The 17,034-nt window shown below is 40.2% G+C and overlaps 1 protein-coding gene and 1 long non-coding RNA gene across 8 annotated transcripts in view; one reads left to right on the forward strand and one right to left on the reverse strand.

The window, feature by feature from the left end:
- Positions 1–646: 646 nt before the first annotated feature.
- On the reverse strand, positions 647–6,436 carry LOC127585055 (uncharacterized). The gene is made up of 2 exons (XR_007958459.1): positions 6,289–6,436; positions 647–4,361 (listed from the first exon to the last, which is right to left on the reverse strand). It is a non-coding gene; the product is annotated as an uncharacterized LOC127585055 (long non-coding RNA).
- A 146-nt stretch (positions 6,437–6,582) lies between these two features.
- Positions 6,583–17,034, forward strand: part of brd4 (bromodomain containing 4) — a 151,570-nt gene continuing 141,118 nt past the window's right edge. For 3 of the 7 annotated variants that reach the window (XM_052042191.1, XM_052042197.1, XM_052042192.1), the window contains exon 1: positions 7,382–7,627. In XM_052042191.1, the coding sequence (XP_051898151.1) occupies positions 7,581–7,627 (47 nt within the window). In that variant the 5' untranslated portion in view covers positions 7,382–7,580. Of the gene's footprint in view, positions 6,657–7,082; positions 7,298–7,381; positions 7,628–17,034 lie in introns of those variants that run through there. The other 4 variants (XM_052042196.1, XM_052042194.1, XM_052042195.1 and 1 more) reach the window with 4 other exon arrangements.

Genomic DNA, 17,034 nt, shown 5'->3' on the forward strand with positions numbered 1-17,034 from the left:
CATTTACATTTTTAGACGTGCTCCATTGTTCAAAACACACACTCTTTTCATTAGCAAATTCCATATAAGTCTGGTTTACAGCTTTCCTCAGATTCCTAAACTTTTGCCTATAAGCTTCAGGAACCAATTCATAGGCTTTAAGCACAGCCTGTTTCACTGTCTCATAGTTAGCTGCTTCACTAATGGATAGGGCAGAATAAGCTTGTTGAGCTTTACCTTTTATCACACTTTGCAACATAAGAGACCAAATCGCAAAGTGGCCACTTTGAACTCTGAGCAACTTTCTCAAAATGTTGAAAATACTGAGGAACCTGATTCTCCTCAAACGGAGGGACCAATCAAACCTCCCTACTAGCCATAAAGGTACCACCAGGACCAGAAACAGAACCCCCATGGTTTATCATTTCTATCTCATGCTGCCGCTGTTTCTCCTGTTCCTCTAGCCTCTTCAGTTCTAACTCAGCCTCTATCTGCAGCTTCCTTTGTTCTAACTGCATCTGTGCCAGATTCACCTGGGCATCAGAGATCTCTGGTTGACTCTCAGGAAACTGTTCTAATTTGCTCTCCTCAAACACCTCCCCAGCCACATAATATGCAGCTGTAGCAGCTGCTACTGCGATGCGAAAGTAAGACACTAGTCGATGAGTTGCAGAACAAAACTAATTTATTTTCCCACTTTGCATGAGCCTTTTAAGAGGAACAGTTCCCGCCCACCGAAAACGGAAATGACGTATGCGCTACGTCATCAAACTTTTCCCATGGATGGGTTCTCCCCGTCGCTCGGGGAAGACGAAGGCCCAGCGCCATCTTGGGCCTCGCCGCTCTGACGACGCGCGACCCAACCGCAAAGCCAATTCGCTTGCTTGGACGGTGAGTCGTTACACAGCTATCATTCTCCAAATATCTGCTTTTTTCATAGACCTCTTTGCTGCTTCAAGTTTTAACCTTATAGCAATGCTCAACAACTCTGCCTTACTCGCCCCGTGCAATCCCACAGGGGTTGGCGATTTCAGAAAGGCATCAACATCCATTGCTGCTGGTTTCCACACATACAAGCCAATCGAAAGGAAATTTATCAGTCAGATCGACAATTGATTGTTCAATAAGCTCCAATTTGTTTCAAACCCAGACCTCTCGTATCAGTCTTGAGTCGATCCCAGACGAGCCACCAATTCTGTTACGTACCAGCAACAATAGAAACACAACAAGCAAGGTTTCAACATTAAAACCTATTTATTAATAAGTAGCTGTAATACAAAAAACGTTAGATATCAGACATTGACCGGATTTTAATAAGGCATTTGACAAGGTTCCACATGGTAGGCTTCTTCAGAAGGTCAGAGGGCATGGGATCCAGGGATGCTTGGCCATGTGGATTCAAAATTGACTTTATGTAGAAAGCAGTGGGTTGTGGTGGAGGGAATGTATTCAGATTGGAGGGCAGTGACTAGCGGTGTCCCACAAGGATCGGTTCTGGGACCTCTACTTTTCGTGATTTTTATTAATGACTTGGATGAGGGGGTAGAAGGGTGGGTTGGCAAGTTTGCAGATGACACAAAGGTCGGTGGTGTTGTGGATAGTGTGGAGGACTGTCGAAGATTGCAGAGGGATATCGATAGCATGCAGAGCTGGGCTGAGAAGTGGCAGATGGAGTTCAATCCAGAGAAGTGTGAGGTGGTACACTTTGGAAGGACAAACTCCAAGGCAGAGTACAAAGTTAATGGCAGGATTCTGGGTAGTGTGGAGGAGCAGAGGGATCTGGGGGTTCATATCCACAGATCCCTGAAAGTTGCCTCACTGGTGGATAGAGTAGTTAATAAAGCTTACAGGACATTAGCATTCATAAGTCATGGCATTGAGTTTAAGAGCCGCAAGGTAATGATGCAGCTCTACAAAACTCTGGTTAGACCACACTTGGGAGTACTGTGTCCAGTTCTGGTTGCCTCATCATGGGAAGGATGTGGAAGCACTGGAAAGGTCGCAGAGGAGATTTACCAGAATGCTGCCTGGTTTAGCGAGTATGCATTATGAGGAGAGATTAAAGGAGCTAGGGCTTTACTCTTTGGAGAGAAGATGAGGGGAAACATGATAGAGGTATACAAAATATTAAGAGGAATAGACAGACAGCCAGCTCCTCTTTCCCAGGGCACCAATGCTCAATACAAGAGGGCATCGCTTTAAGGTAATGGGTGGTAAGTTTGAGGGAGATATCAGAGGGAGGTTTTTTACCCAGAGAGTGGTTGGGGCATGGGATGCACCACCTGGGGTGGTGGTGGAGGCAGGTACATTGGTCAAATTCAAGAGATTGCTAGATAAGCATATGGAGGAATTTAAAATAGGGGGATATGTGGGAGGAAGGGGTTAGATGGTCTTAGGCGATGTTTAAAGGTCGGCACAACATTGTGGGCCAAAGGGCCTGTATGGTGCTGTACTGTTCTATGATAAACCGAAGTGCATGTGGCCAGTTCCCAAACGACCAAGTCTAGGAACAGTTCTCAAAGTTCAGTTCAGTTCAGCACGTCGTGAAGCAAAATGATGAGCAAAGGCTTCTGAAAACCACGTTAGAATGTAGAGAGGAGTTTACGAAGTTCACAAGTTCCACATTGGAACCAATACAATGCCACAATCACCGAAGATCTCTGTTGCTTTGTTCTGAAAAACCTGCCACACCGAGGGCACTCGATACGTGGCTGCCCACAGATATACCTGCTTCCCGGTACAGGTTAACGACAAAGTGGACTCCACAGATTGCTCCAAAAATCCATGTATTGATTGCGAAGTGACAGTCACCCAACGATTGGACTTCACTCATAGATATAGAAGTTGGCAGTCAGTGCTACCAACTCTCGCGTCTCTGTGGCTGGGTTCAGGAATCAGCTCACAGATATCTCTCTCTGCAGTTGCCAGAGACACTGAATTTTGTGGTGAGGATGCAGGAAAGGTTTTTTGCTGATGACCCTTCCAATGAAGGTCATATTTGTGCAGGTGTCGCTGCACAGTAGAACAGTACACCACCACTCCAGAGTCTGCTAAATCTTTCTGAAGGTCTTTTGCAGTCAAACAGGGGTTTTGATTTGCCTTTCTAGCAATCCTATGAACAGTTCTCTCGGAAAGTTTTCTTGGTCTTCCAGTCCTCAACTTGACCTCCACCGTTCCTGTTAACTGCCATTTCTTAATTACATTACGAACTGAGGAAACAGCTACCTGAAAATGCTTTGCTATCTTCTTATAGCCTTCTCCTGCTTTGTAGGCATCATTTATTTTAATTTTCAGAGTGTGAGGCAGCTGCTTAGAGGAGCCCATGGCTGCTGATTGTTGGGACAAGATTTGAGGAGTCAGGGTATTTATAAAGCTTTGAAATTTGCATCACCTGGCTTTTCCTAACGACGACTGTGAACAAGCCATAGCCCTAAAAAGCTAATGAAGGTCTGAGACATTGGTAAAAGTTATCTGAGAGCTCAAATCTCTTGGGGTGCCCAAACATTTGCATGGTGCTCCTTTCCTTTTTTCACTCTAAAATTGTACAAAACAAATTGTACACTAATCTTGCTTAAAATGTTGAAACGAATGTTTCATCTTTATGACTTTTGGACATCAGTTCATCTTCTACTCACTTAACTATTCACAGTAACAAAAATTTTGACTGGGGTGCCCAAACTTTTGCATGCCACTGTAATATGCATAGAATTTCAGGCTTGAGGGGACTAATGGTGAACACCCGCTTTATATAAAAATATTTTTTGTACTTGGCTGTTGGCTGAAAGACAAGCATTTATTGTCCTCAAGAAGGTGGCATTGAGCTGCCTTTGCAAACTGCTGCATTCCTTTGGGTGAAGCTACTCCCTCAGTGGGGTTTGCCAAATTATCCTGTAATGTAAGTGAACCAGTAGGTAATAGTGAACCTCACACTTGCTGCCCTTGTCATTTTTGGTGATAGTGGTCACAGATTAGGGACGAATTGTCAGGGCAGCTTCTATTTCTGATGTTCATTTTGATGAATCACTTTCCCCAGAAATACCAAATTCAAGCATTGTTTTAAAATAGGAATGATTTCGAAGCAGAATTTATAAAAAAAATTTTTTTTACATGGACATGAGAAGCATCTGGAAAATCTAGATGCTGCTGGGAATCAACAATAAGACTCACTCATTCCAAGGAGGAACATTTATCAGCAATTATGGCGACTTAATTGTGTACTTGGTTGTTTAACAAAAACTGAGTCTGATTGCAGATCAACACTATTTCCAGAATTCTCTGTTGGAAGTATCCCGATATTGAGTAAATCTGCAGCATCCTTTTTTTTGAAAACTAGGATTGTGTTAATTTAGCTTCGAACAGCTAACCATAACAGCCATTAGTACCTGGAAAAGAAGTATTAAATAATCAAATTAAGAGGAAATAGAATGTTAAACATATCGATATTTTATTGTAATCATTTAACTTTCAAAAAAACAAAAAGGTACTGACTGGAATACCCTGAAGGCAAGTAATGACAGAACACCAGATCACCATGGTATCAACAATTGTATGATTCTGCATTCACCTTCAAAAGCTTCTGTAACCATGGTTTCAGTTGCTTACATTGTTGACAAACAGAAACATCAAAAATGAGAACAATGCAAGCTAGATAAAATATTAAATACTACAGCAAGTAAGAAGACATTTTACCTGTGAACAATGTAGACCGTGAACCCAAAGCATTACAACAGAAATGTCTGTGCACAAGCGTTTTGAAATGAGAAGCCACTAAGTTCATTAACCATATGCAAGAGGAAAATGAAAAGGGTTCTTGCACGAGTAGAGGTATTTAGGCATAAATCCTGACAGACATGGCAAGAGAAATGCCTGTCTGAAACAAAAGTTGGGACTTTATATACACATCCAATATTAAATGGGCGGCTGAATAGCCTCTTATTTCTCATGTTTCTATGCCAGCTTCTCAAAAAATACTCTTTGCTTTATGGCGGTAGGTGACTGCCACTGAATATATTAAAGAATCTACATGCAGCATTTATATATACCAGCTGCAAAGGTCCACAGTAATTTTGTTTTCATTTGGTTGTAGCAATTTGTTCATTTTTGACCTCACAATCTACCTCGTTATAACATTGCACCTTACTGTCCACCTGCACTTTCTCCATAACTAACACTTTATTCTGCACTGTTATTGTTTTACCTTTTACTACCTCAATGCACTGTTGTAATGAATTGATCTGTATGGACGGTATGCAAGACAAGTTTTTCCACTGTACCTTGGTACATGTGACAATAATAAACCAATTTTGCATCTCTCCTGTGGCTACCACCCACTATTGTTTGATTCTGGATTGCATTCAAAGAAAGATCAGACCTTGCAATGACCCCATTTTCCAGTAGGCATTGCTGCAGTAACAAGCAGGATTTGGCTCTTTGACTTAGTGCAAGAGGAGTACCTTTTAAAAATCTTGTATTACTTCAATTAAACCAAGGACAATATGTATCTATAGAGCCAAGTACTTTGCTATGCATACTTCTCACCCCAAACAGCATCCAAATGTGGATAAAATTGGTGTCTTTATCCACCAAGCCATCAGTACAAGACTATGGAACATGAGCAGTGTCATGTGTTGACTAAAATTTTAGGGGGTTTAAAAAAAAATTGGACAGAAAACAACTTGGGAGAGCTTTGGGAAAAGGGAAGAGGAAGTGAAAGTGGACTAATTAGTTGTATTTAGAAGTCATTGCACACTTGAATGGCTTCCTTGGTTTTTTAAGATTGGGTGTGACTGGTAAGCACTAGAAACGTGATCTCTACAGAGGGTAAAAGCTGGACACTGCAGATTTAGTTTGAATATTATTACAGTGTTAGGCAGTTCGTATATTATTTGTCACCCTCCAGAAGGCTTATATTTTTCATTGCACCTGTGCATATGACAACTAACTCAACGTTGTCTTTAAATAAGAGATTTCTCTAAATAGCAAACATAAATTTAAAAAACACATTTCGTGGACTAATTAGTTGTATTTAGAAGTCATCGCACACTTGAATGGCTTCTTTGGTTTTGTAAGATTGGGTGTGACTGGTAAGCACTGGAAATGTGATCTTTACAGAGGGTAAAAGCTGGACACTACAGATCTAATATAATTACAGTTAGGCAGTTCATATATTATTTGTCATCCTCCAGAAGGCTTAAAGATGCTGCAAGTACATTTTTCATTGCACCTGTGCATATGACAATTAACTCGACTTTGTGTACGAATAAGAGATCTCTCTAAACAGCAAATTTAAAAAATACACATTTCATGTACCTTTTTTCATAAAAAAGCTGCTCCTCTTGCAGGAAGACAGAGCCAAATCTCGCTCGTTGTTGCAGAAATGCCTAATCCTGTACCTTAGTTACAGCTGAGAATATGCACCAGAGCCATACCATATTTCGGACGAAGGCTCGGAAATCTGCTCATGACCCGCTGAAGCTCAGTTCTGAGACCGTGACAACGATGCATAGATTTTAATATCTCTGGCCCCCCTCGGCTATGAACAGCACCGTACCTGCAAGGGTTAAGAGGGGGCGGGGCAGCTGCCCGATGATTGACAGCCGCCACGCACGGTGCGTCTGACGTCACGCAGGGCCCGAAAGGTTGTGTGGAACCAGGACGCCGCGCGCGCACAAACACAGGTAAAAAAAAAATTTTTTTTTTAAAAATAAGGACACGAGCGGGGAAGCAATCCGACCGACAACAACGCAACCGGAATGAGCGGCTTTAGTTGCTTTAAAATCAAAACGAAGTGTGTGTGGGGAGGGGTGAAAACAAAATGGGGTCAAACTCGGTGAGAAACGCACCAGGGGGAAAAAAAAGAGTTGGCGCTGCCTTGGAAAGGCAGAGCCCCGGCTACCTGCCTCAAGCGGACGATACCCCGGGAGAGGTCCGACCCGGCCCCATCCCCCGGGCCGTAAGCGGCGGCGAGTGAACGGTTGGCGGGAGGGTGGGTGGTGTTGAGGGGAGGGGGGGGTGAAGGGGGGGGTTGCGGCGGGGCAAGGGTGTCGGTCGTCACGTGCCCGGCGGCGACCAATCCCGCGGGTGATGCGCGCGTCACGTGACGGCGCCCTACCAATGCCCGTCTCCGGCACAAGAGGCGGGCTGTGAGTCCCATTACAGCCCCCGAAATCGTCCCCTTGCCCTCGCTCCACGTTGAATTTAATCTGAATTCTGTGCGAAGCCGCGGACCCGGTGTGCTTTTCACGGATTTCGACGTCACTCGCCGCTGGAAAAAGAAAATCGGTCGTCGCTATGACTCACACGGAGATGGTGACCAATGGTAATGCGGATTTGCTGTCACGTGGGACGCTTCGACCAATGGAGACGCGTAGTTTTTAATCACGTGTGGCATTCTGACCAATCGGCGCATCCAAGATGGCGGGGGGTATATAAGGTGTCGTCGGGCTGCCATTTGCGGAGCGGAGGCTCGGGTTTAGGGAGTCGCTTCGTGTCGGATTTAAGTAAAAAATCCCAAACGGGGGAAAAATTTGAGGCTTAAAAACCTCTCCCGAAGGCACCGCGATTCGGTTGCCGTCTCCGATCACGGGATCTTAAGCGGCAGCATGGAGCGTGAGGGCGGTTCTACGGCCCCGGCAGGCCCGACGACTCGGTGAGCGGCGACGGGGGCAAGGCCGGGGGGAGGGAGGGAGAGGCCGGGGGATCGGCTTTTATTGTTGTCGGCGCCGAGCGGGAAACGGCTTCCTGACGCCATTTTGTGTGTGTGGGGCCCCAGGGCCGGGGCGGGCTCGGTGCTCGCCGCCACTTTTTTCTTTGCCAAAAAAAAAGAGGAAAAAGAAACGCCCGTTGCCCTTTCCGCAGAGTGGCGGCGCCTAAAAAGTCGATCTCGGTGTGTGTGTGTGGCCGTAGTTGCTGGTGTGAGTGGGTGATAACGCGGCCCGGTAGCGCGGAGTCTGCCTCTTGCACTCTTATTTCAACCGCCGTCCTCCCTCCCTCCCTCCCTCCCTCATCTGTTTCTGAGGGCCTATTAATTAATACTGCCTCCTTTCCCTGATGGCCACGGCGCCGAAATGGCAGCAGATAGCAAAGTGTGCAGCAGGCAAGAGAGGATATTTGATTCTCAGCATTTTCCTTGCCCTTGTGTTCACATAAAAATGTATTCCTAAAAGTTACTTATGTCACAGTTAAATTATTGCTGCTTGTGTAGCTCTATTGCAAGTATAATTGAAGCTAATGCGAGACCTAATGTGTAATATCGCAAACTATTTCAGTATTGTGACTGTAAAGCATTCATGGAGGCTTTTGTGAATTGCTCAGCGCTGTGGATAAATTGCTTTGATTTGTTTACTTAAGATATGGGTTCAGGTGCCGGCCATTTCAACAAGTATGTGAATGTGCGGAAGTGCGAAGTTTATGCACTTGATCGTTTTTTTTTAAATGGTTGCATTATAGAGCAGTTTGCAGGAAGGGTTTCATTTGACATAACGATAGATGGTTAATTGCTGGATGTCTCCGGCTTTGTTGAATAATGACTTCAGAACGTGACAGGATCCACGTGTGGTTGGCGGTGTAATTGTAAAAATAGGAGTTGGGCCATTCGTTCTTGCAGCCCTGACGTTGTAATTAAAATTCATGTTTGAAATATGGCTCATTTGCATGTCTTTCTCTGTATCCCATGTGTATCAAATTTTATTGATCACAGTCTTGGTTGAAGCTCTGTTCAACTGAAGCAACATTTTCCCACTTTCGTTTTTCATATCTATATCGACTAACATTGTGTTACAAGTTTTGATTACATTTGGTACTTGCATGCTATCTTTATAATTAACAGAAAAGGGCATTTGAGCAGTTGAGTTCCTTGTGTCCTTTCATATGTTTTAAAACATTCCAATTTATTTCCCTACTCTAAATTGAAAACAAATTGGGATATTTTAATGATGACATTTTATTTTGGGGCTCTGTTTGTATATCTTAGATATGCGTCCCTATTTGGTGGCTGAGTTATGTAACTTAAAACCCTGCTTTTAAAAAAAAGTATTTTATATATCTTTTATGCAAATAAATTCATACTTCCACTCTTAAGAATGATGCATTATGTTTGCTAAAGATAATGGAAATAGATATGGAAATGTATTCCTAAAAAATTACTCTTGAGACAGTGTGATATAGAATTGAATTTCCTTATCCTTTTACTGTAGAAATGATAATGATAGGAGCAAAATTATGTTAATGCTGCTGAAAAAGTGACCATTGTGTTGTATCTTCGATTGTGAATCTCTCGATTGCTCTTTTCCTATTTCAATTAATAACATGCAATATATACATAATTGGAAATGCAGCTTAAAGCAACTCCTTTAACTTGATATGTTGATTTGTATGGAATTTAAGACAATGCTTGATTTCTTGGTTATGAATTTAGCCGAGTGAATGCAATGTCTGCTTGTCTGTATTTGATAATCTCTAAAAATATTTTATTATTGAATTTTACTAACTTTTTTAAAGCACTGAGGTAATTTTGTCCATTATAATCAATTCTGTACCTGATTAAATATTTAGAACTACAGTGATTTAGTGTTCAGTACTGTCAGGTTAATTCCATGCATTTTAACATGATTGGGACCTGTCTTTTGTAACTGGATCTTCATCTTTGCTTTACTTGTAGAAATGGTATAATTTTATATTGCAATTGGCAAATGTAATTTAAAATGGTTTGCCTGGTTTAAATTGGTGTTAGAATGTGACTAACTGAATAATTTCTAAGTAATTTTGGCAGTTTAAACATTTCAAGTTCTGCATGTTATATTGATGTGTATTAGGGACATTTTAATTGCTGTGGTTTTGCTGGGAAACATGGCATTGAAATTAAACATTGTGAAATGCTTAATTTCTTCATTTTATGAAATGGATTTTTTGATATGATAAATTGGAATCTGCAGAGGCTGGCATTGGTTTTGCACCTTGGGTGGTTTATTGATGTATGTCTGTGAAATTGTGGGGCTCTTTACTGCTTTATTCTAGTGCCAGATGTTTTTCACTGTGTATAACAAGGAGACACACATCTTTAAATATAGGGACTTGCCATCATGGTGCATTAGTTTGGAAAACTGATACTTACCTAATGAACGTGGTCTGGAATATGATCCTTTAATGGAATTATTGGCTGTCAGATGTGAGGGTGGGACAAATATGCATTCTGCCAATGCAGTCTGTCAAAGCTTTCTCCATCAATTTGAATTCACCATCCCTTTCACAGACATAGATAAAATATGTGATAATACCACATTGAGGTTTTGTGCCTGGATTTGGCATTTTAGTGTATGAATGTTGTGATGTTAGAAGCTAGTGTTTGTTTGGAGTTTGACCTTGTTTCTTAATTTCAGCAAAGAAATGTGACTTTATCATTGATTTCTGTTTAACTGCTGGCTCATCCTCTATTTGGATGATCTGAAAGGGGGGAAAAAGGTACAAGGACAAGGTGATGGGATAGTGTGGAAGAGAATGGGGTAAATAGCAGAGTGAGAGACGCATGCACCTATGATTTGCAATCCTGGGGATTTACGTTCCTGTTTGGTTCAGGATGAGAGCAATTTTTTTGATGCATTGCTGGTGGGATTTATTTTCAGCTGTAACTGTTTACATTGGAGCATCAGGAATGTTTAGTTGTCTATTCTGTGCTCCTTTTTGCCTTGGAATTCATTGAATTCCATATGATGGAATTAAACTGCAGATTAATATCACCATCTTGAATGGCTTTTAAGTTTACTTAGATTACTCATTTATTTGTGTCACCCTTTGGATAGCCATTTGACAGAAAAATTATTCAATAAGAAAGATGCAATTTTTGTAGCAAAGAAATAATATGCCCATGTATTGCAGTTGAAATTGCACTCTATTTCTAACTGCTCCTGCTGTCCTTCCAAGTTTGTGAGAATGTTAAATGTGTACAGGACAACTTCATTACTATTAAATTAAAAGTGCTTTTTTTTTGCTGAAATGAGCAATTTTGTATTTCTGGTAAACCAATATGTTTGTAATGTGATCCTTGAGGTCCAACAAAGCATGAGAGAAGGTGGTATTTTATTTATAAAGCAAAGTTGAAAGAAGGTGACATAGCGGGTTGTTTAATTTTGTGTTTTTGTGTAGTGATTTTTTTTAAAACCAGAGGTGTCTCCATGTGAAAACTGAGCAGCATGGTAGGGTGGGAAATGAGAGGAAGAGAAGTCTGTTCAGGACCTTCTGCTGAATTATATACTGGTTTCAGCTTTTTTAGTTGGTTTCTTTTGCAAAGTGGCAAAATTTTGCACTCTACCATGGAAGTGTCATCTGTTATGTTTTCTCTCACACACATTTTAATGAGGCATGGTTTTGTGAGTGCTACCTCCCTCCTTAAAGACAAGGTCATCATTTTCATAGTGAGTAATGACTACCAACATCCTTCTCTCTGACAACTGGGGCTGAATCAGATTTAGTGTTATTTAACCCTGAGATTGGCTTCCGACCATGTGTCTATGCATTCATTAAAGCTGCAGACTTCAGCATGAGTTATATTGCCAAACTCCAGTCTGTCTCAACTTGTGTGTTACTTTTGCAACCTCTAAACTTGGCTCTGCAATGCACTGCTGCTGGCCTTCATCTTATCTTCCATGTGCCATAAACTTAAGATCGTCCAAATCTCAGCTGCCTATATCATAATTTGACCAAGTGCTGTTTACCTTTCAATCTTGTCTTGCATCTCTGAGCAGTACCTTGCCTTTAGAATTCTAAAATTCCAACATCCCGAAAACCTTTGTAACCATCTTCAACCCTTGCATGTGTTAGCTACAGTGTAAACTTCCTGCATGTGGCTGATTTTAATCACTATTACTGACAGCTGTGCCTTCAGTGACCAAGGTTGTTGAACCAGGTTTTTGAGTAATTGTCCATAACCCATGTAAAATTTGGTTCGATAGTTGTTGTGAAAAAGCATTGAATATTTTAATATAAGTTCTAAACAGTGCAGTTTGTTCACAGGAAAAGAATACTATTACAGTCCTTGATGCTTAAATGCATTTCCAACATGCTTTGCTAGACAGTAACAGGGAGTAGGATTTGATTTCATTTTCTTTTTCTTGCTTGACTGTATATAGTGGTAGTGCTATCCCCAACAAGTGTAGAGGTGATAACAAAATTACCCAATCAAACTTGATGGTTTCTTTGAAAGTGTCTAAGATTAAATTAATGTGCACAATTTATATGTAACTAACCTTAACTCATTGCACTCTTCTGAGGGAATTGTCCTGCTTTAATGAATGAGTTTTTGTAGTTCTGTTGCCTCTGTTCGTTAAATAGACATTTTTTGAGTAAGTTGACTTGTTATGAGTTGTATCATCCGCTCTATCTATTCATTGGTTGTCACAGGTATTGTGTTCCTATTTTGGGCTTTCTACAACCACTGCCTGCTCAGGTGGGAATGGCTAACTGTGCTTACTACTGAGTCATTGAATCTTCGTTTATGGTTTGTCAGTTTAACAAGTTGAGGGAGCATTTTGTTAAATGTATGCAATGGTAAATTGTCACTGGAGTAAGTTTCAAAATGGTTAAATGGGCATGAGTGTTTTTAAGCATCAAACAATCTGCTGGAAGAACTTGGGTTGAGCAGCAGCTGTGGGGAGGTGGTGGGAAGACATCAACCTTTTGGATTGAAACCCTGCCTTGGAACTGAGCGTTCTAATTTGGTTAATTCTAATAGTGAACAATGGCATGAATGTGAGAGATCTTTATGCAGCTAAGAGCATTTTAATGGTATGTTGATAATTGCATCATTTTTGTAAATTATTTTTAAAGATAAGTACGGAAGATTTAAGATTAAGTCTGGAGAAAGTATTTTAAACCATTGGTGTATAAAGTATTATTTGGAGTAATTTGAAATGATTTAGTATAGCATAAGAAAGTTGTTGGCATTGGCTCTGATGTCTTGTCTATGTGGCACTTTGTCTTGAAGAACAGTTAACCGTACTCCATTATAAATGTACTGCACCTAAGAAATGTTTCAACAGAATATTGATGCTGTAAAATGCTTGATTTGAGCACATGAATTTAGCAAAGGTCTCCTCTCAAGTCTCTGAATACCATTCTGCAATACTAATTTTCAGTTATGAATGTTAATCAGATCTTTCTTGAATAAGACTGAGACCTAGCAGTGACGTGAGATTCTGCAGATGTTGGAATCTGGAACAACATACAATGCTGGAGGAACACAGCAGGTCAGGCAGCATCTTTGGAGGGAAATAAACAGTTGACGTTTCAGGTCGAGACCCTTCATCAGGACTGAAAAGAGAGCAGAAGCCAAAATCACGTCAAGACCCTTCATCAGGACTGGAAAGGAAGACCCTTCTAGTTTACATTGTTTATTTCCCTCCATAGATACTGCCTGATCTGCTGAGTTCCCCCAGCAATTTGTGTGTTGAGACCTTTTTTTGCACACACTGTAATTTAAAACCAAATGGTTGTGCATTGCAGTAACCTATGCAGGTTTTTCACTTAGAGCATTTTGTAAGTATCATTTCGCCATGCTTCAAAATGGACATGCATGTATCACAATAGGTACAGAAGTGGGTTGCAAGAATATCACAACTTTCACAAACTGTATGTCTCAAAGCCAATTAAATAGGTTTGATTCATGGCTACTCTTAATGTAGCAGGTAATTTACAATCAGCCAATTCCACATGTGATAACTGTTTTAATAATTTTGACTCTTAAATATTGGCCACAAAACTACTAGGAAAAAAGTGAACTATAATGTCTCTGTGAAGACCTGGGAGGCAGGTTGAAATGCACCATCTCTAACAGTGAAGTAGTCTTCCAACTAAGTCACAGGCACTTGAGGAATAAGATGAATGAAAGATGATCAAACATTAAGTGTGGTTAAAAGTTCAATTAAAAGTAAGATAAGCAGTGTAGACAAAGTTCCATAAACTGTATTTTTATAGTGAATTAAATAATTGGGTGAGGTCATTTGAAGTAAAAGTTTGCTGATGAGTATTATGTAAGACCCCATGCCTTAATGGATAGAAATTTTTTTAGAAAGCAGTTTTATTGCTTTATTGTCTTTTCGGGATTACTCTTGAAACCAGTCTTTCTAATATTTAAGTTCTGAATCATCGCTAGCTTTCTTCTGAAGAAATGCTGTTTAGAAGGAAGGGAAGAAGCTAATGAAATAAGATCAGGTTGCTTACAGATGATTGTGCAGTGTCTGTTTATACAGTTCTAACAGAAGCTGTGTGTACAATGAGTGCTTCTGACAATTTTCTTTAGTATTTGAATTTTACTTTCAACAATGACATTGAGGTTTTTTTTTGTATAGAAGGGTGGAAATTTCCAGACTGTGGTTAAATCTTGAATGGGACTAATTGAACTTCTGTTAAAAGAAGATAATGCAGGCTAGATGGCCAAAATGTGTGGAAACAGTACCATTTGAGAATGAAAAGACAAAGGTGCTAAGGAGATCAGACTAAAGACATTATTACCTCTGGAGCTTACAGTCTGTCAATTGGATACAAATCCTGTTCAGAATTATTTGCTTCTTTTGGGATATTTGAGTCTTTGAAAGTTAGCTGAGATTGGATAATTCATAGCCAAAGGAGAACAAAGAAAAATCTATCCCTTGTGTTCACTAAGTAAATCTTCCCATATATTATGTTCTTGTGGTAATCAATCTGAGCCACCATAGACAGATAGATATGAGTAAGCTGTAAAAATCACTGTATTGGCTCAACGATTTATTTATGAAACACTTTGCTGGGTGCAGAAGTTTGGAAGGAATATGCACGCAAGCAACTTTAGGGTGAAAGTAGATAATTTTTTTTGTTCATGTATATGTTTGAATGCCATGTGAGGACTGTGTCTGGGATATTTTGAAAATTTCCTTTTATGTATCCTATGTGTAGCTGTTTTAATACTGATGCATGGATAGAGTGACTGTGCCAGGTTATTTGTCAGTTTTTAACCTTGCGTGTATAAACTGTTCATTCAACCAACTTATCTTGAGTAAATTATTATGTTGGTTTAGCATTTGTAATATTTGACCCATAATTTAGACACGCGAAGTTCAAAGTTGTTGGGAAAAGTTCAATTTCCTATCAAATTTGGCCTTGGTATAATTTCAGAGGACTGAGATGTCATTTTGAAAACTTTATGCAATATATGTACTTTATGTATAAAATGTCCACCTAAAATTGAGGGCACTTAGTGTAAATCTTGTGTATAACATTCACATGGACTGGCATTCAAAATATTGCATATATTTATGTTTCAGCTTGTACAATCCTCCATTTGCTTTGTTCAGGACACAAATATCTAAATGACAGTTGTTCCTTCTCTCTTCAATTTGATTCCAATTCCTGCTACTTTTAAGTATCAGTTGTTGATTTTTACTATGCTTTATTTCTTTTAAACCCTAACTGTTTTTGCCCACCTGTGAGCTCCATCAGATTATTTACTTTAACCTTGACAATATCTGTCATTAAAACTCTGATCCATTCACTTACTGAACAGAATTATTGTCAGTCGTGGTTATGTAATTGTTCTGGCCAACTGGCATTGGTCTCAAATTTAAAACTTTGTCTGTGGTTAAACCTTTCTTTATCTCCATTCCATGCTGGTCTCTGCATAAGCTCTTAAGTTTCTCCTTGGCCAATCTTCAATGTGCCAAAATTACTTTGAAAACTATAATTAAAAAAATCTTTGTATTAATGCAGAGAACTTTTTTCTATTAAACATAAAAACACCACTAATTTAAATTGTAAGCATACAGCCAGATGGGATTTTAAAAACTTATGCAATACAATGCATGTATATTATAAAATGTCCACCTGAAATGTATAAATTCTATGAAATTAATGTAAATATCACTGAAGGGAAGGGGATGGGAGGGATGAACAAAGGGAGAAGAAAACTAGCTGGACAGGTGAGTGTGTGTGGGAGGAGGGCATCATGACTGTGGGTTACCTGAAATTGGAAAATTCAATATTCATATCATTGGGTTGTGTTCATCCGTCCCATCCCTTTGCCCACCTGGTTTCATCTGCCCATCCTTTTGTTTGTCTTCTCTCCATCTGGCTCCAGCCATCACCTACCAGCCTTTGTCCCAGCCTCCCCCCATCTGGTTGCATGTGCCCATCACCCCTTCCCTTGCTGGTTCCACCTCTCACTTATCAGCCTCTATCCCACCTTCGTACTGCTGTATACTGGCAATCTTTCCTGTTCCCTCTCCTGATGCAGGGTCTTGACCTGAAATATCGACCACCTTTTGCCTCCATTGATGTTGATTTACCCACTGAGTTCTTCCAGCATTCTGTTTTTGTTTTAGATTCCAGTGTCTGTAGTCTGTTTTGTCTTCTAACATTTGTACTAGAACCTGATTGTAGGGTGCATAAGTTCCCACTTAGGATAAAGGATTTGAAATGCCAGTTCAGAAGGTTGAACATTGGAGTTGTATCCTATTCATGCTTTGGTTAGTCATTGAACAAATACAAGATGGATTGTTTCTCGCAAAATTACATCAGTTTAAAGGTTGATTATATTGTAGCATTTTAAATTGCCTCTTTGTTGCATTTTATTCATTGGTGTTAGTGTGGAAAAAGAATGTTGAAGGTATTTCAAGTACAAGTCTTTTTTTTAAACTTTCACAAATTAAATCTGCTCAGTCCTGCACTGCATCTGCCAATATTAGGAACCTTTGTGTCATGAAATAAAACTACATCTGAACTTTGAACACAGCAGTTGTTGTGTTACCGATCTATAGGTAAGTGCATAGCTTACCAAATGGATAGTGGCAAAGTGCATAGCTCATTGAAAGTAGTGTCACAGGTAGACAGGGTGGTGAAAAAGGCATTTAGCACACTGGCCTTCATCAGCCAGGGCATTGAGTACAGGAGTTGGGACATTATGTTGCAGTTGTATAAGTCATTGGTGAGGCTGCATTTGGAGTGCTGTGTACAGTTTTGGTTGCTCTATTATAGAAAATACATTGTTAAACTGGAAAGAGTGCAGAGAAGATTTATGAGGATGTTGCCAGGACT

This window comes from Pristis pectinata, chromosome 31, assembly GCF_009764475.1.
Source record: "Pristis pectinata isolate sPriPec2 chromosome 31, sPriPec2.1.pri, whole genome shotgun sequence".
Classification (NCBI taxonomy): Eukaryota; Metazoa; Chordata; class Chondrichthyes; order Rhinopristiformes; family Pristidae; genus Pristis; species Pristis pectinata.